The 26,983-nt window shown below is 45.8% G+C and overlaps 2 protein-coding genes and 1 pseudogene across 3 annotated transcripts in view; all 3 read left to right on the top strand.

Annotated features, from left to right (window-relative positions):
• Positions 1-13,002, top strand: part of KCNAB3 (potassium voltage-gated channel subfamily A regulatory beta subunit 3) — a 35,072-nt gene extending 22,070 nt beyond the window's left edge. For both annotated transcript variants that reach the window (XM_061589921.1, XM_061589920.1), the window contains 6 exons: positions 1,889-1,974; positions 2,119-2,239; positions 3,149-3,243; positions 5,148-5,268; positions 5,739-5,827; positions 7,758-13,002. In XM_061589921.1, the coding sequence (XP_061445905.1) occupies positions 1,889-1,974; positions 2,119-2,239; positions 3,149-3,243; positions 5,148-5,268; positions 5,739-5,827; positions 7,758-7,847 (602 nt within the window). In that variant the 3' untranslated portion in view covers positions 7,848-13,002. The remainder of the gene's footprint in view (positions 1-1,888; positions 1,975-2,118; positions 2,240-3,148; positions 3,244-5,147; positions 5,269-5,738; positions 5,828-7,757) is intronic.
• A 4,336-nt stretch (positions 13,003-17,338) lies between these two features.
• Positions 17,339-17,456, top strand: LOC133368111 (5S ribosomal RNA; annotated as a pseudogene).
• A 4,373-nt stretch (positions 17,457-21,829) lies between these two features.
• Positions 21,830-25,394, top strand: RNF227 (ring finger protein 227). Its single transcript, XM_061590347.1, has 2 exons — positions 21,830-22,532; positions 24,040-25,394. The coding sequence occupies exons 1-2, from the start codon at positions 21,974-21,976 to the stop codon at positions 24,090-24,092; spliced, it is 612 nt and encodes a 203-aa protein (XP_061446331.1). The 5' UTR covers positions 21,830-21,973; the 3' UTR covers positions 24,093-25,394.
• Positions 25,395-26,983: the final 1,589 nt, after the last annotated feature.

Genomic DNA, 26,983 nt, shown 5'->3' with positions numbered 1-26,983 from the left:
TTTAATTTTTAACATTTTAGGAACTTATTTTGGAAAGCATTTTTAAGTAGTTTAGACCAAACCAATATATTTCTATGCTTTTAAGTTAAGGCAACAGTGTGATATGGCTGCAAAAAAGGCTAATGCTATTTTAGGCTGCAGTAACAGAAGTATAGTTTCCAAATCGCGTGAAGTATTAGTTCCCCTCTATTCAGCGCTGGTTAGGCCTCATCTTGAGTACTGCGTCTAGTTCTGGATGCCACATTTTAAGAAGGATGCAGACAAACTGGAACAGCTTCAGAGGAGGGCAACAAGGATTATCAGGGGACTGGACACAAAGCCCTGTGAGGAGAAACTGAAAGAACTGGACATATTTAGCCCTGAGAAGACAAGACTGAGGGGAGATATGATTGCACTCTTCAAGTACATGAAAGGTTGCCACACACAGGAGGGTCGGGATCTCTTCTCAATCGTCCAGAGTGCAGGACACAGAATAATGGGCTCAAGTTGCATGAAGCCAGATTTTGACTGAACATCAGGTAAAACTTCCTAACTGTTAGAGCCATACAACAATGGAACCAATTACCTAGTGAGGTAGTCAGCTGTCCGACACTGGAGGTATTCAAGAGGCAGCTGAACAGCCATCTGTCGGGAATGCTTTGATTTGGATTCCTGCATTGAGCAGGGGGTTGGACTGGATGGCCTCACAGGCCCCTTCCAACTCTACTATTCTATGATTCTATAAGTAAAAATGATTAACACAAGTATTTCCTAAGAAAGGATTCTAACCAGCTTTCAATCAGTAGATTTCATAGTGAAAATGTGGTTGATTATCAGGGGAGTGCAGTAATACCTCAGTTAACAAATCCTCCAGGAAAGAAGCCCCTTTTGCCTTTTCTTTTGGGGCAGGAGATGTGGGGGTATGCGCACTCCGACACAGTCAGAATGTGGCTGCTTGTCAACTGGATTGCAGCTGCTGCAGGCAGCTCTCTCACGAGTGCCTGGAATGGCCTCCTTGCCAGGTGGCACAGGAGCCTCCACGCAGTGCTTCGGAAGCCCTGGAAGCCCTGTTTACTGCAGATGCAGCTGCTCGAGTGTAGGGGAGGATGGCAGAGAGACCAAGCAAAGGGTGGTGGTGGCGGCTTCCCGGCCTGCTCAAGTGTATGGAGAGAACTGTGCTCAAAGCTTTAGGTTGCTATAGCAAGATGCTGCATGATGAAAGAAAAAAGGCAAGGCAGGCATCCCCGGATGCATTTTGGAAGAAGCCTTCAAGTGGTCTGTATGCAAGGCTGACCTGACCTGGTTGTTTCATTTCAGACATGCCTATTGTTAGTTTTGAATAAAAAGTTTGCTGAAATATGTTGAACTGCTCTTCTTTTTTGTGGTGTAAGAAACTGTCCCTATTCTTTCCATGTTATTCCTACCTCTGGTACCAAAGTTTCTGTTAAAGAAGTAATGCCTAGGAACGAATTTACTTTAACTCTGGCATTACTGTACAAGAGTGATCTTATGTACATGGCATAGGTTCTGGGGAGCAGTCGCCCAACTACAGCTTCACCCACCCCTCTGCCTCTTTTTGCTGGGATTCAGCAGATTCACACCATACATTTAAAGCACATCCAATGCACATTTAAAGTACATGGCTTTCCCCAAAGAATCCTAGGAGCTGTAGTTTGTTAAGGGTGCTGGGAATTGTAGTTCTGCCAGGGGGAAACTCCAGTTCCCAGGATTTCTTGGAGGAAGCCACATGCTTTAAATTGAATATGCTTTACATGCATTGCTGTTGTGTCAGGCTGTCTGCCTTCCCACAGTATCCCTTGCAGCTTCTCCAAAGAGTGACACGACGTTTACATGAGAGGCAAGGGCCAGGGGACAACTTCCTCTCTCACCTTTCCTCTCTCATCCTCAGAGATTGTACGAGCCATGACTTACGTGATCAACCAGGGAATGGCCATGTATTGGGGCACCTCTCGCTGGAGCGCAATGGAGATCATGGTAAATTCTGGGGTTGTGGAGAGGCGCATATGGCCCAGTCCTGTGCATGTTGTCTCAGAAGCAAGTCCACCCTGTGAGATTTCCCTGATCTGTTTGTGGTTTGTTTGGGTTTGGGGTTTTTTTTGCCTCCCTCCCCTAAACTAGGAGGCGTATTCCGTGGCACGGCAGTTCAACCTCATCCCACCTGTATGCGAACAAGCCGAGTATCACATGTTCCAGCGGGATAAAGTGGAGACGCAGCTCCCGGACCTGTACCACAAGATTGGTACGAGAGCAGACAGGGGAGGCAGGGGGTGGGGAAACTTTTCCAGCCCAAGGGCCACATTCCCTCCTGGGCAACCTTCCAAGGACCACATGCCAGTGGTGGGCCTGGCCCAGCGCAACCATATTAAGTTTACATTTGTCTAATAGGAGAGTTTCAACACACACTCAGACATCCCTCTGTATCCTCCCTGGAAAAACACTTGGTGTATGAAGCAGGGCCAGTGAGGGGTGTGGTCTGGGGAGAGTTCCAAGGGCCACATAGGGAGGCCTGAAGGGCCATATTCAGGAGAGGAGTTTATAAAGGGGCAAATGGAGGCAGACTGCTGGAAGAGGTTGGGGTGACTGATGGGGCAAGAAGATATGGAGGGACCTACAGATGAGATATGGAATCTGAAAAATATGTGGCCAGAACAGTGGAGGTGGAAGAGAGATCCACTGGCATAAGCAGAGATTCAGGGTACAATTCTGCTTGAGGCATATTGAAAGTTTAGAGAGAGTAATCTTTGGAGCAGATAAGATTTATTATTAGTAATATTTACACTTCTATGCTGACCTTTCTCAAAAGAGCTTGGGGTGGCATTACAAGACTCTTCCCCTCCCCCCTTTTATCCTCCCAACAACCCTGTAAGGTAGTTTAGGCAGGGAGGGGGGACTGATCCTGTGAGCTCCATAGCTGAGTAGGGTTTTTAACCAAAAGCCCCCCATTCCTAGTAGTCTGACAGTTTAACCACTACACCACATTGGCTCTCCAAAATGGCGAAAACAGAGATGCAAACTAAACCAGGAGGGAAGAAGTTGCGATGGCCTGTGGGTTATCTTTCAGTGAGTCTGTGTGTGGGGATGGGAGGAGGACTGGGGGGGGTATCAGTTTTTTTCACTCACTACCTTTCCTGCCTGTTTATCCTGCTAGGAGTGGGAGCTATCACCTGGTCCCCTTTGGCATGTGGACTTATCACAGGGAAATACGAAGAGCGAGTTCCTGAAAATTGCCGTGCCACCATGAAGGTACGGTTTTCCTCAGCTTCTGCTGAGGCCTTCCATCTCCTTGACTTCAATTGAACCTCACTCTGACATCATCACACACAGCCGTTAAATCAGGAGCGGACAGCCCTGCGGCCTTCAGATGCTATTAGACTCCCGTCATCCCTGGCCACTGGCTGGTGGGGCTGATGGGAGGTAAAAGTCCAATAACGTCAGGAGCCCCTCAGGGCTCACCATCACTGCAAAATTCACGTCCACCACCTGCTAACCAGGAAATTATATTTTTTGCCTTCCACCCTCAAATGTCCCCTTGGACCTTTTAAGATAGCCTTTGCCAACCTAGTGCCCTCCAGATGCTTAGGACTACAACTCCCATCAGCTATGCTGGCTGGAGCTGATGGGAGTTGTAGTCCTGAACATCTGGGGGCACCAGGTTGGCAAAGGCTGTTTTAACTAACCCCAAGTGGTTACTACCTCAACGAAGAGGGGACCAGGCCTGTCTGGAAGTCATACTGCATAAGTCTCGATCCTTAATGTAAATGTACTGCCTTCAGGTCGATTCCAACTTACGGCGACCTTATGAATAGGGTTTTCATGAGGCTGAGAGGCAGTGACTGGCCCAAGGTCACCCAGTGAGTTTCATGGCTATGTGGGGATTCAAACCCTGGTCTCCCAGGTCTTCTGCAAATGTTCAGGATTGAAAATAAGTTATAGACTGGGACCCAGAATTGAAAAAAAGTTCTCAGGTGCCCTGTCAATCCTCCAAGAAACCAAATTCCTCCCTTTTGTATCCCAAACAAAAATCAATTGATTGCTGATGCCTCAAAGGCATCTGAAAGCCCTCCTCACCACAACACTCCAAGAACCCCTCCAGATGTCCTTTTTTCATTGTGCATTCATGATTATTTGTGTTTGTTATGATATCGGGGCGGTTAAATGTGAATCCTGCTTTTGCGCCTGCAAAAGTTTTGGGGCGGACATACTGTTGTATTTCAAATCTGTGCATGCCGCATAGCTTCCTGCTGAAATCCTGCATCTTTTCATATCACAAATGTTCAGGAGGGGTTGCCCCTATTTTCAAAAGTTGGCCCTCCAGATGTCAGTGATGCAGTAACATTGGGGAGGCATCGCAGAACAACCAATAAAGCAGAATGTTTGGATGATCCAGTATATCGTGTTATTGGGTCTAAGGCTGTGGACATACCCTATATTTCAAACTAAGTTAAAGCACATGACTTTGAAAGAATCCTGGGAACTGTAGTTTATTAAGAGTGCTGGGAATTGTCGCTCTGTGAGGGGTAAACTGCAGTTCCCAGGATTCTTTCAGGGAAGCCATGTGCCTTAAATGCATGGTGTGTATTACTATAATTATAATTTTTATTATTTATTTCCTGGCCTTCTCTCCAAAGGAGCCCATGGTGGCAAGCACACCACAAAACAATTTAACAACAAAAAGAAAAAAAGTCTAAAAGCTTTAAAAAACATTTTAAAAAACAGTTACAGTTAGCAACATTCTAAAAGGTTACAATTAAAAACATTCTTTCATCCAGTGATCTCCAGGTTGCCAGGAGCAGCCTCCTTTAGCCATCAAATGCCTGGGTAAAGGGGCATGTTTTCAAATTCCTTCTGAAAGTCAATAGTGACAGAGACAGACACACCACACTGGGGAGGGCAGTCTACAAACACAGCCACCACCGAAAAGGCCCTGTCACAGGTCACCACCAACCAGGCAGCAGTGTATGCGACCATTGACATTTTGCAGAATACATCCACACACACAAAAACCCACCAGTCTGGAGGGACCCAAAGTTCTTAGCTGACTGCTAAATGCATCCCTAAGGGCTATTTGATAGCTTAGCAGCCTCCATCCCTGCACACTAACAGCTTGTCCCACTCTTTGCTCATTGTCTTGGCTCCCCGCGCTCCAGGGCTACCAGTGGCTGAAAGAGAAGCTGCAGAGTGAAGATGGGAAGAAGCAGCAGGCCAAAGTGAAGGAACTCCATCCAATTGCCGAGCGCTTGGGATGCACAGTGGCGCAGCTGGCCATTGGTGAGGGTAAAATGGGGTGTCCTGTTTCAGGGGTGTGAGTGTGTGAGTGCATATCTACATTGGCCAGGCCTAGGGTGCTAGAGTATTGCTCATGAGCCTTCACCCTGTGTGGTGAGCTGTCCCAGGCTGTGTTAGTGTAACCCACTGGTGTATTCTCCTTATTCCAGGTGCTTTCCCCCCTACTTGCAAGTGCTGGGGGGAGAGGGGGGTGATGAACGTATGGCCCTGCCTTTGGGCAGTGAGTGCATTTAGCCTAGATGGCCTTTGACTCTCTTTTAAGTTTGATGATTCCTTGAATGGACCCAGATTCCTTTGTGGTGAATGGGCAGCCAACGGGTTGGCAGGCAGTTCTTTGCTTGGTGTCTGTCTCTTCCCCACCCATCTTGATCAGATTTGTTTTATTCAGGGTTACAAGGTTCTAGATGCCTCTCCTGATTTCCTATCCCTTTCCCCTCTTACCTTCACTGAAGCCTGGTGTCTCCGCTCTGAAGGTGTCAGCTCAGTCCTCCTCGGGGTCTCCAGCACTGAACAGCTCATCGAGAACTTGGGGTCCATTCAGGTAAGGGGGAAGAGGGGTGCAAAGTCTAGCGCAAGGGATGCCAAACCTTTTGCTCCAGCTGTCTGTGCACATTTGTGTTCCTAGCTTATCCTGAAGTATCACAAGAGCATGAAAAGATTGGGCTGAGGAAACGTTTTCAGCCTGAGGGCCACATTCCCTTCTGGGACACTTTCCTGGGGCCACATGGCAGGGCCAGAAGAAGAAGTGGGCAGAGCAACGAATGCAAGTTTTACCTTTGTACGGTAGCGTGACAGATTTGTTCTTTCAGGGTAGAAGTCTGTCTAGTTAGCAGGCTGTGAGACTGGCAGTTAAGCCACACCTTCGCTTTCCCTGAAATAGATGCCATGTCAAAGGAGAGAGTTAGCTCTTGCTCCTCATATTAGCACACAGGAAACTTAGGATTCGGGAACAAGTGTTCAGACTAGATACCAGTAGCCAGTTACTGGTTTTTTTACCTAGAAAAGTAATGAGGAAAATGTACATTAATCCCCCCCCGACACACAGAAAGAAAAAAAATGGTGGTTAAGGAGGGTATGGAAAGTGAGGTGCTAAGGACAGCACACTAGAGAAGGATGCCAAGATGCAAATTGGGACTTGCTAATGTTTTTTTTTTTTTAATCTCCACACACACCCTGCTTTTGTGTTGTATTTGACAGGCATATTGGTAAACAAATTGAAATGCTGATTCACTCTATTTATTTTGAAAACGTATTGTTATGGGTTTGGGGGTTGAGATAGATTATTTCTTTGGGTCCCCTTGAAGCCTGTAACTTTGTATCTGGAAGTGGCATCTGCAGTGGAAAAAAACCCACTCCACTGGTCAGATTAGTTTCCTTTGTTAATCTAATAGTTTAGTCAGGTCAGCTTGTGAATTAATGGATTTACTGAATGGGCAATCTGCACATCCAAAGGAATGTGACCAAGAGAGAACCTGTGGCTGTTGGAACTCTTTCATGGGAGAGGCCCTTCTCCCTGCATCCTGGAGCCAAGGAGAGGCTTCTGTTTTTTTAGTTTCATCTTGAGGAGAAGCTGGGAATTAGGAAGACACACAGAGAGGCCTGCTCTCTGCAGCATGCCTGATGGAAAAGCTAAATCTATTGGACTATTAATGCTGAGAACCCTTCCATCTTAAGCTCAGGCTGTGAACATGTATAAATAAACCATATATCCTATAAGACACCATAGCCCTTGCTGACCTTCTTTCCAAAGGAACCAAGCCCTGGGTAAGCACAGGGACCCCTGACAGCCTCACACCACTTGGAGAGTAGGGTGGCGTGCAACAGTATATCCCTTCTAACTTTTGAAAGAAATTCAAGCTGTTTAACAAATTAAAATTACAACAATAAGATGTGAAACAGTCCACAATTCAAAACCTAATCATAGATCGAAAAACTAGCTTAAACTTTTCACTGGTCTGCCTTGCTCCTGCCGCAGACATCAGGCTGGATGCCCAAATTAAAAACAGTGTGTGTGGGGGGGAAGCATTGCATATACCCCTTTTTAAAAACAAACCTGCTACCTGAACACCATATATTTAAAGTGCACGGCTTTTCCGGAAGAATCCTGGGAATTGTCATTTATTCCCTCACAAAGCTATAATTCCCAGCACCCTTAACCAATGACAGTTCGTAGGATTCTTTCGGGGAGAGGGCTTAATGTGAGTTAAATGTGCTTTAAATGTATGGTGTAGCATGATAGAGCAATTCTATCCTTGAGATAAGCTGGCTATGGTACAAAAGGAGATGGGGTTCGTAGGAAACCCTGCGAGGCTAGGCAGAACTCAAAGAGGCAAAATGGCTTAAAATGTGTTGGAGTTTTGGGGATGGCACAGGAGAGGAGCGTGATGCTGGTAAATTGATGGGTTTTGGGGGGGGAAGAGTAAGGCCTTCTGCATGTCCAACTTGTTAACACGCCCCCCCTCTCTTCACAGGTTCTAACCCAACTGACCCCCCATGTCGTCCAGGAAATTGATGCTCTCCTGGGTAACAAACCCAATACAAAAAAAGAGTCCCGGGCATAGGGACTTGTTGGCGCCCGGGACTGTGCACGCTGTTGTCCCAAAGGACTGCCTAACCTCTAGCTCCTCCCTCGTGGGGCTCCTGGCCCCTCCTACCTGCCCTCCCCACACATGCTCTCCCACCAGCTGCTGCCTCTCGATTTGGTGGGGGTGAGCAAGGAGGAGCCGCTTCGCGCATGAACCAAATAGCTGTATACTTCCATGGCAGATGAAGTGGGAGGGATCGGGGATAGCCCCGCCCCATGGCGTCTGCTTAGATTACAATACAAACATACAGCATGAGCAATCCAGCTACAGGATTGGTGGGTGAGAGGCACCGCCTCCTGCTAAGGCTGGGACTATTGGCCGCTTTGTCTCTCTTTCCCTATCAATGCGCCTGATTTTTAAAGGGGCAAGCACACTCTAACAGGGGAAAGGGGTGGGTGGGAGTTGAAAAACAAGCACACAATTGGTGTATGATAAAAATTAACCATCCTTATTCCATCTTGAGCTTTGCTTTCCCACTGATGATGCCTCATGTTGTGTGCCGAGTTACTCCATTTACTTGTTTCTTTATTTTCTCCTCATCCTTATTTTGTGTTTTTGTTGGTTCTGTGATGTTTTGAGGTACCACAGAGGAGCCATCTTGGGCACAGTCCTCCCACTAAAATGAATGGGAGCGGCGCAAAAACACAATGCCCTTCGTTAACGAGCAGGAGGGGTGCCATTTTGGATTTCCTGCCGCAGGCGCCAAAATATCGTAGGCCAGCCTTGTATGAAGGCCTCAGTCAGGACATAGCTGATATATTCCTATAAACTGAGGAGGAAGTAGAGGGGACCTCTATGTTCCTGCCTCTGGTGCAGATGTGGGACAGCCTTATCAACTCCCTTCCCCCCAAATCTTTACATTTAACCTTTGTGCAGTTCTTTTTTTGATGCAAATATTAGCTTTCTTCCTCTCCTGCCAATCTCCTTTCCCCTCCCAAACACACAAATTATTGTCTTGGCTGTCTAACAACCTCCCCTTCACCTTTGCATTCCTAGATATTTAAAGTTTATCCCCCAAACAAATAATACCATGAGGGTGTGGGTGTGTGAAAAGGCAAATGGGTCTGTCAGTTCACTTCCTTAATTTGTTCTAGTCATGGATTTTGGGAAAGAGGACTTCTGCACGAAACCTCTTTCTCCTTTCCTGACACATGTAGAAGAATCTGCATGACTGGATTATGGCTAAGAGGTCATACCGTTAGTTTGGTAGCCATGGGAGAGGACACAGGTTAGCTTTTGGACAAACCAGCAACAGCCCTCAAGCTCTTCACAGCTCCCAGAGTGGAGGATGTTTCTTGGATATATTTCCCCTCTGAATTAACATTCAGTGTTAATTCTTAATATCTGTATTTGGCTTTGCCTAATCGTTTATCTAATTTGCAGCAATGCTTCTCCTCACAGATAAGGCTTTTATTCCCTCATGTTTCTTTTGGCAGGAAAGCAAAACTGGCTCTCCTCCTTAGCAGCAACAGATGGCTGAGAGAGAGACCTTTCTCTTTCCTTCTTCCTCTCAGTTTCCCTCTGTGGCTTCCTTTCACCGTGAATTTCCTCCTCAGAGGCCCACATTGCCACCGTGCCATCTTCCCCTTTGGTGGCGGCAGCTGAGGCAGCCTTATTTCTCCCACCATCTTGGTTCTTCCGATTTAAGTTTTCAACATTGCATTTTTTAGACCATATCCATCCTCCTCTAGGGAATGAGCCATTCTCTTCTTAAAGCAATAATAAAAGCGCCCTCAGGATCAAGGGTAGCCTTGGGGTCATGGGGAGAGAGGAAGCTAGTTATTAAGTCCCCAGACCCCTGCTCCTGGGTGCCTGGTGGGCGGCGGCATCCCTTTTGCACAACTCATCGCTTTGAATCTGCTGCGCTTCCAGGGCAGGGCCGCACTTGTGCCTGCCCCTTGCACTGGCTGCAAAATTATACAATGCTGTATTTTTCTCTGCGGAGAATGTGTCTGCTTCGAGTTTATCTCTAGAGTAGCACTTCAGTCACTTTCAGGAGTCTCTGCGGGGGGAAACAGGCTGAGTGGGTCTGCGGGTCAGAAGTGAGGCCGCTTGGAATATCTTTTCTAAGATGCCCCCCCTTTCGGTTCATCAGAGCACCTCTCCAATTAGAGCTGCAACTGCAGATCTCCTTACAGTCTTCAGTAACTCTAAACAGCCTAAAATGGCAAAGGGGTGCCAACCCGTTAAACACCCTGGCTGACATGTTTTCTGTTGCCACAATTTTGCCTACATTCAAGTAGGATTCATATTTCGTGGTTGGGTGTTATGTGTGGCTGTTAAAAAGCACCCCTACCCCAGAGGTACCTGCATGTTTATTCATTTGAAAGACATTTGTGTGGTAACTATAGGGAAAGCAAGAGAAAAGATGTTGGGCCAACCAGCTGGTATTGTGAGCACATTTATTCTAATTTTTATTTATTATCATTATTTTTACCCCGCCCTTTCCCCAAAACTGGAACTCTCAGCGGCTTCCAGATAAAAGAACACATATAATTAAAAACATACAAACGTCTAGATTAAAATAGAATTAAACTATTTACAGTATTAAAACCATTCATACATACAGTTAAAATAATTCAAACTCAGTTTAAAATAATACAATTAGACAATAGCAAAGGACTGCAAGGAGGGGGCCATTCTTGCCTCCCTCGGAAGGGAATTCCAAAGCCTTGGGGCAGCCACCAAAAAGACCCTATCTCGCGTCCCCACTAGTCGTGCTTGTGAGGACGTGGGTATTGAGAGAAGGGCCTCTCCTGAGGATCTCAGGGCCCAGGCAGGCTCATACAGGGAGATACGGTCTGACAGATAGCCTGGACCTAAGCCGTATAGGGCTTTATAGGTCATCACCAGCACTTTGAAATGTGTCTGGAAACAGAGTGGCAACCAGTGGAGCTTTTGTAACGGGAGTCATATGGTCCCTGGAACCAGCCCCAGTTAACATTCTGGCTGCAGCACGTTGCACCAACTGAAGTTTCCGAACAGTCTTCAGAGGCAGCCCCACATACAGCGCGTTACAGTAATCTAAATGGGATGTAACTAAGGCATGTGGAGGCTGCCTCTCAAAGCTCTCCAACTCACCCCAGACAGCTGCATTCTAGACTGTTTTTGGTGCAAAGCACCCAACGTATTATTTGTATTGATTTCAGACCTGAAATATTCCACCCACTTTGCAATCAGTAATGGTATATCTTGAACTCATAAAAAATTAGTATGTACATTCATTCATACCCATATTATGACCATCAGATGAGACAGAAATTCAATTCAGTTTGCATTTAAAGCAGAGCTTGGAAACGTTACTTTTTTGAACTATAGCTCCCATCAGCCTAATCCAGTGGCCATGTTGCCTAGGGCTGATGGGAGTGTAGTTCAAAAAAGTAACTTTTCCAAGTTCTGATTTAAAGGCAAACCTACATAATTTGAACTTTCCAAAACAATACAGGAATTAAAACTCAGCTGTCCTTTCAAAATTCACACTCCTCCAAATTTTGCAATGCAATTCTCCAGCCATGTAATGTTGGAATTGTGTAGTGCCTGTTAAGGCAATGTGTGTGCCCGTGTGCCACAGTATAAACCAGCACGAACAGATTAGAGACAACACACTTGGAGTCTTGTAAGATGAATCCTTTTACTGATCCAATAGCTCACACAAGTTTCTCTCTCCTTCACTTTCGATAATGCACCCCCCACACTCAGAGCTGTTTTCCAAGAAATATATAGCCTTGGCAGCAGTCCTGCCAGCTGCAGTCTCCGCTTTCTTCGCGGCCTTGGGCTCTAGAGCGTGCTTTAACCCCTTCCATGTCTTTTTGGAACAGTTGCACTTTACAGGACCTAACAGTAATGTGTACAAAACCACAGATATTAGGATGAAAAAGGTAAAGGTGTCCCCGCACTTATAGTGCGAGTCGTTTCCGACTCTTAGGGTGATGTCTTGTGACGTTTACTAGGCAGACCGTATATATGGGGTGGGATTGCCAGTTCCTTCTCCGGCCTTTCTTTACCCCCCAGCCTATGCCAGGTACTCATTTTACCGACCACGGATGGATGGAAGGCTGAGTGGACCTTGACCCCTTTTACCGGAGATTCGACTTCCTTCTTCGGTTGGAATAGAACTCCGGCCCTGAGCAGAGCTTCGGCTGTGTTACCGCTGCTTACCACTCTGTGCCATGGAGGATCTATATTAGGATAAGGTGTACATAAAATAAATATATTAGTGAAAATAACATTAAAATGCATTATATTAGGGGAACATTTCTTTGCAAACATGTACGTTAGGCAAAGTTGCATGCAACCATGTGCACATTAAGAGTAATTCACTGATGAATCTTCATACAGACTTTAAAAAATTGCATACTGATGCAGAATTGGTGGAGAACTGAACTTAAGACTGGAAAAATGAGAAACAGAAAACAAAACCAACCGATTCTCCCATCCCTCCATGCAAAACAGCCAAGTACAAAGGTCCCCTCTTTTTCTGAAGCCATGATCCTTTAGGAGCTAGGCAGAAGTTTAGCTGGTGCAGATTTGTCCCACTTGGAGAGACAGTGACCTTGGGAGCTGCTCCTCTGGAATTCCTACCCCAGGAATCATGGCAACTTCACCAACAAAATTGTCCTCTTAGGTGCAGTGGTCCAACTAAAATTTCTAAACAATCTGTTTCAATGTGTATGCCAGACCATCCTGAAAGCTCTGGGCAAGTATATATCCAATTTTTACAAGAGATTCTCTACCCCCACTAAGCCCCCTCCCATTTAGACAGGCAGATATTTTTTAACAGAAAAAAGCAATTCCAGTAGATTTGGCCTGGGAGCTGGACTCCCAGGGCTCCTGTCTCAAGAGCTGAGTAAATTATCAAAGTTCTCCCCCATCTTCCTAGCAGGGCTGGCTGGCTATAGATCCACAAGGAAAGAGCCCTGAAAAGATTTCAAAGGGCAAAGTTCATTGCAAGTGAAAGCAGCGCCCGCTGGAGCACAACAAAGACATTACAGGCCTTGGCATAAAGCACCCTGCTGCAGAGACCACCTTGCAGGGAAACATGCTTGATATATATAGAATGGGCCCTTGGCTTTTAATGAAAAATTCCCCCCTTTTTATGTTTTTGGAGTGTGTGATGGTGGTGGGGGAAATAATTTGCAATATTGAAATAAAGAATACATGAAGTGACCAAACGGATCTGGTCTTGCTTGGTGTTTATTATTCCTTGTTCTTGTGTGCATCCAAGAGCACCCTTCTGATGAGCTGCACTGGGAAGGTGACACACAGATGATATGAAAGGGCAACAGATTCCCCCCCGACGAGGAACGGTCTGATCTGAACAGGGTGGTTTATAACAGATGCTATTGGAAGTTGCTGATTCATAGGGTCGCCATAAGTTGTAATGACTTGAAGGCACATAACAACAACAACATGATCCCAACAGCAATCAACTGCAGGCATCTTTTTTATTTAAGGGGGAGTTATAGATCTATTTCTGCCTGGGATGAGGTACTCTGAATTCCTCAGATGTTGTTGGATTCCAGCTCCCCTATAATCCCCTGACCGTTGGCCATGGTTGCTGGGGCTGATGGGAGTTGGGAATCCAACAACACCTGGACTGACACAGGTCTATTTTCAGCAAATCTGTAATAAAAAGATTCATAGAGAGGGCAAATAAATGGAATCTGCAACCACCAAGTGTGGGAATTTGCTTCTTAAGGGATTGGGTGCATGTCCACACACTTCCTGATCGGCAAATGCAACACAACAAATGCTTGTCCTGTGGTGAGTGATGGAACACAGCCCTCCCTTGCTTGACTTTTAAAAAGGTCCAGTTTACAGAAAATTTGCAAGGGGTGATATGCCACTTTGCAAAACAAAAACAAAGGATTCCTTCAAACTGTTCTGGTCACAAAGCACTATAGCTTTTAAGAGCACTGTCTGCCCATCAAATGGGTGTGTATTGGCAATACTTAAGGGTTGTTTTTTTAAGGTGCTATATAAATTATTAATAATTATTGGCACATATCTGGGTGGGAGACAATGCAGCCAATAAAATTCCTTTTCTGGAACTCACTGGCCACCGGAAATAGCCCCCTCAAGCCCACCCTAAGGTTTTACAAGCAAAAGATTAAAGCTTTAAGGTTTGTTATTTAGCTGCTCGTGTTGAGTAAAGCTTTCTTAAATAACTCTTAATTAGCTCTTTTATCAAAGCTAAGCAGGAGTTCCTTAAATAAGAACAGCTTTTTCCAACCTGGTTTCTTCCAGATGTTTTGGACAATGGCTGTACTGGCTGGGACTGATCAGAGTTGCAGTCCAAAACATCTCGGGGGGGGGCTAGGTGGAGGAAGTCTGAATTAGAATTTACAACGAGTAGTAGAATAGTATATATAATAATAGCCCTACCAACTTCCTACCCAGAACTCCTACGGCTGTAAGAAAATGGAGGGAAACAGAACAGTAACACTCCAGTCATTTATTTATTTATTTATTATCATTATTTTTACCCCGCCCTTTTTCCAAAACTGGAACTCACGGCGGCTTCCAGATAAAAGCACACATATAATTAAAAACATACAAAAGTCTAGATTAAAATCAAATTAAACAATTTACAGTATTAAAACCATTCATACATATAGTTAAAATAATTCAAACTCAGTTTAAAATAATACAGTTAGGCAACAGCAATGCAGCACCCTTCAAGACCTGTCCTTAACAGCTTTCAGTTCCAAAGCTTGGTGGAATAAAAAAGTCTTTGCTTGCCGGCTGAAGGACTGCAAGGAGGGGGCCATTCTTGCTTCCCTAGGAAGGGAGTTCCAAAGCCTCGGGGTAGCCCCCGAAAAGGCCCTATCTCGTGTCTCCACTAGTCGTGTTTGTGAGGACGTAGGTATTGAGAGGAGGGCTTCTCCTGGCCCGGGCAGGCTCATATAGGGAGATACGGTCTGACAGATAGCCTGGACCTAAGCCATATAGGGCTTTATAGGTCATCACCAGCACTTTGAATTGTGTCCGGAAACAGAGTGGCAACCAGTGGAGCTTTTGTAACAGGGGAGTCGTTGTTGGCGTGTGTGCGTTGTTGCGTGAAACAGCATATATTACGTTGGAGTTAAGTTGAGCAAGAAACTTCTTCAGAGCATTAGAGCATATTAAGAGTCTTTATTAAGACATTATGGCTTAAGGCTTAAGAGTAAATACATGTAGAGTTTCTTCAGTCATCCCCCCCTCTGGTACATCTCTCTCCAAAGGTAAACACAAAAGACAACCTCTCAGCTCAGAGGCATAATTCAGAAGACACAACTTACAGACTCTGTTAGAACTTTCCCAGTCTATCAGATGGTTACCATAGCAACGGCCTTGGCAGTCCGTTCCCAGACTGGGCTAAGACATAACTCCCCCTAGTTACAGTTTTGCAGACTTGATGGAAAACTACTAGGCCTCATGCCAACAGTCGTACGGTCCCTTTAACCAGTCAGGTTATTTACCTGTCTCTGAAATATGCACACATGATGCCACCAAACACATTTGTCACCTTCTGTTGCCACAGTTAACTTAGCAACACTACTCACTGCTAAGGTGTTTGTGTCTTTCCAACTCTGTCTGGCAGCAGCTCTGCAGAGGCTCAGACACAGAGAAGCCTGCCCTTTCCCATCACCTGCATTTTGGACGAAGATGCTGAGGACTGAACCTTCTGCATTCAAAGCAAAATCACTTCTCCCCTAAAGTTCATTATACATGTGACATACATAAATTTACACACACCTGTTTTTACATATATGCATATATTGTTGCGCACCACCACAATCTCTGAGCGGTGCGAGAGTTCCAGGGGTTCAAGGGCTTACCCAGGGTTTGGCTTCCTTGGAAAGATCACTGTGGTGTCTTTATGAGATGTGGTTTACTTACACATATGCACAACCTGAGCTTAAGATGGAGAGGTTCTCAGCATTAACAATCCATCAGATCTTGCTCCCCATAAGTTTTGGGGTTCCTTCAGAGCAAGGAAGCCACTCAGTCTCTTTCAGCTCACAGCCTTTCCTCAGAATAACTCACATAAATACACAAACTACTTCCTTGCTGGGGTGAGGAGAGGCCTCTCCCTTGAAAGTATTCTTAATGGCCAACATTGCTTCCCTAACCAATTCTTACACTTGTTAGTCGGGGCACTTGACAAACACAACTGAATCCATTAACTTAAGTATGGAACTAGTCAGACCAGTAGAACAGGTTTCTTTCTTGCATATTCCAACTTCCAAATACAAGATCACATGCTTGAAGGGGACCCAAAGAAATCATCTATCTCAACCCCAATCACATGACAGGTGCAAGATACAGTAAGCTGCCTTATATAATGTGCATTGAATGTGCTTTAAACTTATAGTGTGGATCTGTGCTGTCCGATTGTTGTATACATTGCAACTGTTTTCCAAGGCTTCAGGCAGGTGTCTTTTCCCCAGCTCTGCCTGAAGACGCTGGTGGATGAACCTGGGACCTTTTGTAGAGCAAGCAGGTGCTCTACCACTGAGCTCCACAGCCTTTGGCCTTTGTGTCAGGGTCTTGAAGGTATGGGCTTGTTCATGCTACGATGATGCTTTCAAACACTGACCACGTGGAGCTGATCCACGTGCCACCATAGCCTCAGGGAACCAGTGCTTCCTTTCAGCTGCACAATTATGTTATTCAAGAGGAAATACCTTATCAGTTACCATCTCTGTTATTAACCAAGCGATTAAGGAGTCAGAATCCTGAGCTCCTTTGGCATGAGAAGTTTCACTACTGCTGCTATTCACAAGACTGAAAAGAGCTGCATCATTCACAGCTTGAGGGGGATCCTTGTATCGACTGAAACTCATTCAACAACACAGCAAAGCTGGCCACCTCTCTCTCTGTTTTTAGATGTATAGTCATTCTCATTTTGGGAGGAGTTAAGCCCTTCCCCCAGGAGTATACAACATGCTTCCTGTTTGGTTTTCTTTTCACCTGGGCAAGCCAAGCAATAAAAAACATAGCTGGCCAGATCTGCCCACAAAGCTCTTGCAGCAACTCCAACTTGAGTTGTCAAGCTGGTTTGACTCTTGAAAAGAGCAGGTCGAGCCTACAATTGCTAAGGTAGAAGCAAAATGGGTAGAAGCTAGACTGTCCCTAAACAACAGAGCATGAGGCACAAAACAGATAAGCTCCTGTTACAGGTTAAGCAGATATTGTTTATTAGACCAACTCAATGAAGCGCTTGGAGCAAATAAACTGGTAAGAGTTTACACAGAGTTCTTAATTAGACTTGCTTGTCTGAAGAATTCACTATAGAGCTGTAACACATATTTATTTAAAATATTTCTATCCCGCCCTTCTACCCTATAATAGGGCACTCAAGGTGGCTTACAATAAAATCAAACATGTACATAATAAAAATTGTACACAATAAAGATCACAAAAACATTAAAATAAATTAAAATACATAAAATACAATTATATAGATAGAGAGATAAATAGATGCCTACGGCCATACTACCCTGAACACGCTGGATCTCATTTAATCTCGGAAGCTAAGAAGGTCAGGGTTGGTTAGTACTTGGATGGGAGACCGCCTGGGAATACCGGGGCCCGTAGGCTTAGAGGAAGGCAATGTTACGCCACCTCTGAATACCTCTTATCATGAAAACCCTATGAATATATCCAAAAACAGATTCATAGGGTCGCCATAAGTCGTAATGGACTTGAAGGCATATAACAACAACCAAGATATATAGATACACACACACACACACGCATATATATAGGGAGTGGTACTGAAGGGACTAGAGGTAAAAATTATCATAGAAGGCATAAAATCAGTGTCAGGCTCTACCCTCAGTCCCTCCCAAAGACTCTCCGGAACAAGATCGTTTTCAGAAGTCTCTGGAAAACCATCAAGGAGGGAGCAGAGCGGGCTTCTTGGGGTAGCGTATTTCAAAGCTTGGGGCCACCGCTGAAAAGGCTCTCTCCCGTATGCCTGTCAGTCTAATATCTTTCATTCCAAGCACACAGGGGAGACCAGAGGCGTCTAATTGCTTGATCAGTTAGACAGATTAAAATTTGTTTTGGTCAACTAAAAGGGTATCCTCGATCAATCAGATTGTGGGGGGTGGGCACACAAAAGGCCCTACAATAAGATATTGCAGTGTGAAGTGCTTCTGTTCAGGGTTCCATTTACTCCACCACACCACACTAGGCAGTCAACCAGTATTTTGTGCCCACTAAACATGCTCAGTCTTCATTGGGCTGGGGTGGGAGGTTCCATTTGGGATTGGTGGGTTGGGATAGACACACTTGTGCCCCAGCTACATTCTATTCGTCCATTTCTTCATTGATATCAATGGGGAGCTCTCTCTTCCATCCCTGGAGACGTTTAAAAATATCTTCTCAGTGTGAGTCAGGAACTGACGTATCCAATCAACATGATGTTTAAAATATAGGAATATTTAATAGATTTATTAATTGATAAAAATTCATACAAGCAAATTGTTAGTGGACAGCCCCAGTTCTGTACAATGATGCCTTCCCCAACCTGGTGCCCTCCAGATGTTTTTGGAGCCCCAACCAGCAGGGGAGTTGCAGTCTAAAACATCTGGAGAATGCCATGTTGGGAATGGCTAAAGTTTCAACTCTCTTACACCAACTGGATTTGGTCCTAGTTATAACCAGACCCTGCAACCAAATCTGCACATTGTTCCTTCCAAACTCCAAACATCTAACTCTTGTTTGCTCCTTTTCAGATGCCCAGTCTGCCCCATCTCCAGGGGAGAGGTGGTATACAGTTTAAAAACATACAAAACACTGCAAGAAGACCCTTCCAGCGGAGGCTTTGCATTGGCAAGTCTCCAGGGAAAGAGAATCCCGTGATTGTGGATTGGCTGGCCTGGAAGCCACACGCAGTTCTCCATCCTATGAGGGATGGCAAGACCTGGGTTTGAGGGGGCTAACCTGTGTGTACACTGTGAGATAATAACACTGACCTACTTTACAGGGTTGCTGTAAGGATTACAGAGCTAATGTACACAAAGAAGCGCACGGAGCACTTGAAATGCACTCTGTAAATGCTAAGTAGCATTATTATTGTTAACTCAGGACTGGCATATTGTAATTTGCAAATTCAGAACTTATAGAGCAACTCTCACTATTTGGAAAGAGGCTGACTCATGAAACCTTTGGTTGCAGCTGCAGTTGACAGCTCCTGGTCTCTCCCCTCCTGCCAATTTCCTCTCCATATCCTTAAGTGAACAAAATGAATCAGTGGATGCCATCACTCTGCAGCTGGTAATAAATTGATGAGACAGGGAGGGGAGGGCAAAGGAGGGAGTTTGGCAAGCTCTGTTTCAGAGTAAACGTGAGATCATGCAAGAAAGGTGAGGCGACCGCAACAACAAGCCAGTGCAATAAATGCAAGGCTCAATGAGGGCAGGAGAATTACACATCACTGACCTAGTAATACACCAGACTCTTGGAAGAATCCTGTATACTTAACATCAAACCCACTCTTCAAGTGTGGTGGCTTATGCTGCCAACACAGGACCATCCACACCCAACATGGAGGTATCACCAAAGTTTGCAGCAGGAAAAAAAATATTTGGGGGGGGGGGAAGAAAACTACTAAGTGCAGGGGAAGAATGCAAAAAACCCAGATCAGTGATAGCATGCGCAGTGGCCATGGATGGGGGACAAATGGAGTATTCTGGAACAGGACATAACTAACATGATAGAAACGTGGACAGATTCCACACTGCAATATTTTGTTGCAGGTCATACTTGTTATTTATTATTCTAAAGAACAGGGGTCAAAAGGACAGAAAACCCAAAAGGAGACCATGAAAGTTCATGTGACCTGGTCCTTTCCCTCATCTACCCACCCCAGCATAAATGAGGGACTTGATCTCTCTACTGCAGTCTCAAAAGAGAAGTTTCTTTTCTATTTCTACACCTCGGTACAATATAACATTCAGACTCTTGGATTTCTCTGAACCTGAAAGATAACATATTATGACTTTCATCCCCATTGGTGTTTCATACACAGACAATCTTGTCAGGCTATTTCAAATTCTCTGCTGATAGCCAGGTGTTGTTGAGATCATTCAAGCTGTGAAGAATGAAATTTGCATGAGCTTCTGTCCTCAACCGGACTGATGGCTTCCTGTTTACCTGAAAGATGTCACTTCTCTGTGTAAGGAAATCATAGCACCCAGATCCACTATCATTCCAAAGGGGTCTGGAGAGGACCTCCAACTGGGAATCAAGATTTGCCCTGCTATGCTTCTGTGGCTATTCTGTACATCATCTAGCACCAATTTCAGAAGGGTAGCTGATTGTTAGCAAAAACAAGACAGTGCCACCATAGCACCCTGACTCCTAATATATTTATTGTGGCATCAGCTTTTTGTAGACTTTGTTGTTGTTGTGTGCCTTCAAGTCGATTATGACTTATGGCGACCCTATGAATCAGTGACCTCCAAGAGCATCTGTCATGAACCACCCTGTTCAGATCATGTAAGTTCAGGTCTGTGGCTTCCTTTATGGAATCAATCCATCTCTTGTCTGGCCTGCCTCTTTTTCTACTCCCAATAGTCAAGAAATCAGAAGAAGGCTAGGACTGGGGAGGGCATCTATGAAAGAATTAGAAAAGGTCCTCAAATGCAAAGATGTATCACTGAACACTCAAGTCAGGATCATTCAGACCATGGTATTCCCCATCTCTATGTATGGATGTGAAAGTTGGACAGTGAAAAAAGTGGGTAAGAGAAAAATCAGCTCATTTGAAATGTGGTGTTGGAGGAGAGCTTTGCGCATACCATGGACTGCGAAAAAGACAAATAATTGGGTGTCAGAACAAATTAAACCAGAACTGTTACTGGAAGCTAAAATTATGAAACTGAGGTTGTCATACTTTGGACACATAATGAGAAGACATGTGTCAGCTCTTCACTGAGACAGCAGTGTCGGTGGGGGTGCAGGCAGGGCTGGAGATTCCTTGGTAATTGCCAGGCCGTAAGTCCTCAGCCAGCAGCTTGGCTATAAATCTGCCACGCTAGCAAGGAGGAAGCAAGATAAGGGCAGAGGCCGTTCAAAGCTTACATGCCAAGCCAGAAACCCAGAAGAGACGTCAGTGAAGGTCCGGGTCTAGTTTGCTGAGAGATCAGTCCAAGTCAAGGTTCAGGGGATAGGAAGACACACAGTGGTCATGTCTGACGTTGTAGTCAGCAACAAGCTGAACCCAAGGTTTGACTTTTAAGGAGCAGGTTTGTCAGCAGGTGTGAGCCATCAGCATTTTGGCCTTAAGTGGACAGGCCTGCCCCTCTTCTGCCTGACCTTCTGTTGTCTACGTTCTGCAGGTGAGGGGGGAGTATCCTGTTCACTGTCTGTGTCTGGCTGAAGGGCTTCAGCTGTGTCTGGGGTGCTCTGCAGCTGAGGGGGAGAAGGAGCTGGGTTCTCAGGAGTTTCCTCCGTTTCTCCTTCTGGGTCTGCTGCTGTTACTCCCGAGTCATCCTCGCCTGATGAGTCCTCTGACGGGGCCATGACAACATGATTCATTAGAAAAGACAATAATGCTGGGAAAAACAGAAGGACGTAGAAGGCCAAACAAGAGATGTATTGATTCCAAAAGAAGCCACAGACCTGAACTTACAAGATCTGAACTGGGTGGTTCATGACAGATGCTCTTGGAGGCCGCTGATTCATAGGGTCGCCATTAGTCGAAATCGACTTGTAGGCACATAACAACAAGCCGAACTTCACCTCCACTCCAGAAGCTTCACCAGTTTGATTTCTACCTGAGCCACGAAGCTGTTGGAAGCTACGTTTACATCTTGCCATACCTCCCGCTTCCCACCCACTGGCCTCCACTTCAGCGTTTCTCCCGCCTTTTTCACCTCGCAAAAGAGCCGGTTGGAGGGGCGTATCCTTTCCCCGCGTGCCCCACGCTAACATTCCCGCCCCTCTAACTCTCGGTTGGCTGAGAAGGAAAAGGGGCGGAGGCAAAAAAACCAAAAAAAGACCAGCCCGCGCGTGTCTATATAAACGGCCAGCCGGCGAAAGTAGATTTCCAGTGAAGGGCTGGTTCGCGCCTTGCGAGTTGCTGCTATTGGGGGAAGGAAGCGGAAATGGCCGTGGACGAGCGAGAAGAGGGCGGGGCCTCCGAGGACCTAGAGTGCGGCATCTGCTGCATGCCATACGACCGCTGTGGGCGGGCGCCGCGCCGGCTCGGGGGCGCGCACGGCTCCTGGAAGCCCTCACGCTGCCGCCACGTGATTTGTAGCGCCTGCGTGTGCCAGCTGGCGCGCGAGGGCTGGTGGGAGGAGGTCACGTGCCCGTACTGCCGCGCCGTTACATCTCTGCGCGAGCGCGGCAACTTCCTCGTGGCCGGCGTCAGGCGCGGGAGCGGCGGGCTTGGCGGGAGGCGCCGCCTGGTCCTGCCGCCCATCGACACCGAGCTCTGGCAGCGCGTTGTCCGGCTCGAGAAAGAGGCCGGCGGAGAGCGGACTGAGGAGACTGAAGAGAAGGACGGCGGCGCGGAGGAGGCCGAGACCGGCCAATGGAGCCTCTGGAGGACGCTGAAGAGGCTCGTGAAGGGAGGAGGCGAAGGGGACCGCCGCGCGCATGCGCAGAGGGGCCGGAGCCGGAGTAGCTCCATGCCCGTGAGGCGGAGGCAGCCAATCAACCGTGAGTGTCTCTCGTGAGGGTGGGGTTGTAAAACGTGGACCTGTCTTTCTATTACAGAAATACTGAAAACAAAGAGTGGTATTCCGTGCTAGGCCTACTCAGAGTAGACCCATTGAATTTAATAGGGGTGGCAAATTCAGGTTCATTAGTTTTTTAGTTGATCTTCTCTGAGTAGGACTTAGTTGAATACAACCCAAAATTATTGTTAATGATTTTTGTAAGGTGGGGGGATGAGAACCATTGTAACAGCCAAGGAGCTTTACGGCACCTGAGAGGCTCAACAAAATTTCATTGTGGGGCTAGAGTCTGCCTTTGCCAAAGTGCACAATGTGTTCTCACGCAGAAGTAGGGTTGCCAGGCTCAGGGCCTGAGACTGATCCTGTATCTTTAGGAGAAGAGAAAGTCAGCCAAGTGCAGGTGTTCTTGCAACACTGTAATGGGAAAAACCACAAGGTAGAATTCTCCCTTCCCCCTGCACAACTTTTAAAGAAACAGAATATCTCTTGGAGGCCAGGCCTGGTTTTTCCCATTACAGCAGAGCTTGGAAAAGTTACTTTTTTGAACTACAACTCCCATCAGCCCAATCCAGTGGCCATGCTGGCTGGGGCTGATGGGAGTTGTAGTTTTAAAAAAGTAACTTTTCCAAGCTCTGCATTACAATGTTGCACGAACCTGGCAACCCTACACGGAAGATGTACATACCTGGAAAAAAACACAACCCTTCTTGCATGTCCCACCATGGTCTCTTATCTATTGAGCTGTAATTAATGTGTTTATCCTTTAGTTTTCAATGCTTTTGGTTTGACAGACTATAATGTGCGCCTCAGCTCCTGCATCTTTGTTAAAAAGACTGTTTTTGCTTTAGAAGTAGATACATATTATGCATTTACATTTTTTTGTAAGTTTGAGGCAGTGGATTGTGCCCATTGGCCCTCTCCTCAATCTTTGTTGATCAACTCTTGTGTGGAGAGCCTTTGGATGGGCTATGGGCTGAACAGTGCTCGGCGGTCAGGATGGGGCCAGCAGGCAACTTTCTTTCTCTCTCTGGGCCCTTCTGTGCAACAACATGTCACATTTAATTCCCTGCTTTCTGGGGTGGGAGTGGAGGTGGAGAGATTCCCAGGATCCATATTCCTAACTCAAGATGGGAAAGAGTGGGTTAGCATAGGGATGTATAGGCAGCCAGAAACAGATCCCATCTCTTTTGGGCTACAGGGGACTCCCACTTCTTGGGATTGAGTTTTGCAGTTAAAGTGTGTGCTATTCTCTGGCTTGACTTCTTGCTTTTCTTCTTTGCCTCCATGAGAAAGTGTGGGAAAAGAGGAGGTAGTTCTTGAACATAACTCTTTAGGTAAAACACTTTCCTGCTTTAAATACATGGCTCCTGAATTAGGTTTGTGCTGACCAATTTAAGATTTGGTATTAGCATTTAAAAATATTTATGAGTACAAAATGGGATCTTCCTCAGTTGTTTACATCAGCGGTTCTCTTTTCTCTCCTGTTACAGCCTACGGCCCTGAAAGAAAAGACTTGGCACTCATGACTTGCTACATCATCTGAAGAGCGGCTGGTTCGAATCAACAAGTGTTTATGAGCTGCTACATCAGAAGAGCTTGCATCTCAAGCATTGGTGAAGCAGCCCTTGTCTACGCACAGGGTGTTGTTTCCCTGCTGTGGATGTTAGACAACAGAGGTGATGCATCCTTGTTATCTTTAGCAGTCAACAAAGTTTCTTTGTGCTACTCTTGGAGTTGCAGTTCCTTATGACCAATGGAGGCCAGTGCAGACAGATGGCTCCAGAAGAGGTACAGAAAAGTTCTCATCCCCTCTCCTGGCCCCTCGCGTCTTCTGCCTCGTGAAACGAAGCAAAATTGGGGAGATACAGCAGAAAGTAGAGGGAAGGCTTAGCAGACCGTGTGTGATCATATGTGATACAAGATGACACCTTTTCCAGGCGAAATCTGCAATGTCTTGAAGGCTGATTAGGTTTGCGCATGGGCTGTTTAACCTAGCTCTGAACGTACCTGTCCAAGAGTTAACTTCTTCATTGCCTCCATTTGCCTGAGGGGCAGGGATTTAAGAGATATGAAAGTACCCTCCCACACCCACTCTGGCAAACTTGGGGAAAGTGGGATGGATAGAGTCAAGACTATATAGCTAACAAGCATACTACTGCGCATTTGTAGTGCTTTTTTCCTACTGTAAAGTAGCCAGTTTAACATGGGGCATTGTGTGAGGAGGGGAAGAATGGAAATAGACTGTGTGTATATTTGCCATCATTCTTCAGAAGCTAATTTTGTTCATATTTGGCATTTTTCTACCTTTGGAAAATGTACATAGCAAACTGTTAAATGGCTTCATTGGCATATTTTATTTTTGGCACATAATCCAGTTCTTAATGGTTTTTTTCCTTATACAACATGTTTTTTGATGCTAAGTTGAGCTGTTTTAAACAGTCGATTTGGCCAAAAGTCACATGAGGATTTGAGGTGATACTTGCTCCCTCCAGGATCTATGCCGGCCTTGTCGTCCTTTGTGACTGTTGGTTTGCCTTGGCCTGTACTCTTTCCTACGAAAACGCTGTGTTCTTTTGCTGCATTCATTGCAAAAAGCAGAACAGATTCTGTAGTCTCTCCAGGTTTGGAAATCTCATATGTGAATAGTATGTATCGGAGGAGGCCATCAGCCTCTCCTAGATAACGTGATCTTCCTGACAAATAAATGTTTTAAATGCTGGTTGTTTTTAAAGAAGCATTTCTGTGAAATGTGTTTGGCATGCCTAATAATTTCATATTTATAATTTTCCCCAATGTTGGCAATTGTAATTTATTAAATTGTAATAAAAACCTAAAATTTGAACTATTAATTTAGTGGCTATCTATTTAGCATTGGAAAAGACCCTTTAGTCCCAGACACATCAGTTAATGGAGCTCCCCACTTGGGTTCTGTGTGTGACTAGATCTCAATGCTAAACTCAACCATCCAAGGGAAACCTTTTGGCTAGCAGTCCACCACCTACCAAGCCTTCCTTTATTGGAGTAATCAAAAAGATTTTCCAGGCAACGTGCATTGTCTTGAGATGTAATATCTCCATACCAGATTAGGGACAAGTCTTCTCTGGCCCTTTTTTTTTAATGCAGAGGGCCAGCCCTGACACACGATGGTGAGCCTTTGTCTCAAGGATGGCGGAATGCACAATGACCCACCTCCTACCCAAGAGAGAATGGGGTGTTGCCTAGGAGCACCACCACTGCTTTTCTGGCAGCAAAAACTTTACAAATGCAAGAGCTTACTTTTAAACGTTAAAGCATTCTTCAGCACCCTGGTGTCCTCCAGATAATTTGGAGCACAGCTGTGCTGGCTGTGGTTGATGCGGCAGCTGTACTCCAAAATATCTGGGAGGCATCAGGTTGGCAAAGGTTGCTTTAAGCAGTATTGGCCATCATGGCAAAGTGGCTGGTGGTGCCCAGCATGGGTCTCTGATGAGATTTTCCAGGGCCTGGGCACCCCAGTGTCTCACACAGAGGAAGGGCATGACCTCATGATGTAGGGTCTTTCCTTAGTGTAGCATTGTGGAGTGAGAAGGCCCCAGAGAGCCCACAGGAGCGACTATCGCTGCTACAATGCAAACCCTAAGCAGCTCGTTGAAGGCTATCTTGCCCATGTGCAGTACCTTGTTTTGCCCTTAAAAGAAGGGTGGGGCGGGGAGGGAGGCAGATGTGGAAGTTTGGGGTAGGATTCCCTCGGGCACTTCTTAGGCCAGTCAGGTTCACAAAATCAGAAAAATGGTTTTGCAGATGGGACTACATCTGATTAATATTATTTGTATTAATAATAATATCTGAATTTATACTGTCTTTCCTTCTGAAGGAGTTCTAGGCTGTAGTCCAGGGATGAGGGATTAGTGGCTCTCCAGAGGTTGTTGGGCTCCCAGCTCCCATCAGGCCCAGCTGGCTTAGCCAGTGGACAGGGATGATGGGAGTTGGAGTCAAGCATCAGGTGGGTCACAAGTTGTGCCCTTGTGCTCTAGTCCACTAAAGTATATCCTATAATAAATTGGTCTTTTAAGGAAACATAAGACTTATTTTTGTGCAACACAGAGTAAGAAGTCTACCTGTAGATAAGCCTTTGCCAACTTAGTGTCCTCTAGTTGTTTGTGGCCACAGCTGATGGGAGTTATAGTCCAAAACAACTGGAAGGCACTGTGATGTTCCTATATTAATGTATATGTGGTAAGTGTTGTTGTTTAGAAGATACATGGTAAGTGGGGTGAAAGAGGAGGGGGAGTGAATGGGCAGTAGAATGCTAGATGATTGGCTGAGTGTTTAAAATGGCTGAACGTATAAAAGGAAGAGTGAGAGTGGAATCTGGGGGGAGAAGAGAAAGAGTGGGTTGTTTGGTGGGTTTGAGAGAGTGGTTTGCCAGGAGAGAGTGGAGAAGGAGGGGGGTGG

Source organism: Rhineura floridana, chromosome 11 (genome assembly GCF_030035675.1).
Source record: "Rhineura floridana isolate rRhiFlo1 chromosome 11, rRhiFlo1.hap2, whole genome shotgun sequence".
Classification (NCBI taxonomy): domain Eukaryota; kingdom Metazoa; phylum Chordata; class Lepidosauria; order Squamata; family Rhineuridae; genus Rhineura; species Rhineura floridana.
Note: the sequence above shows the minus strand (reverse complement) of the source record. Positions and strands in the feature narration are given on the sequence as shown.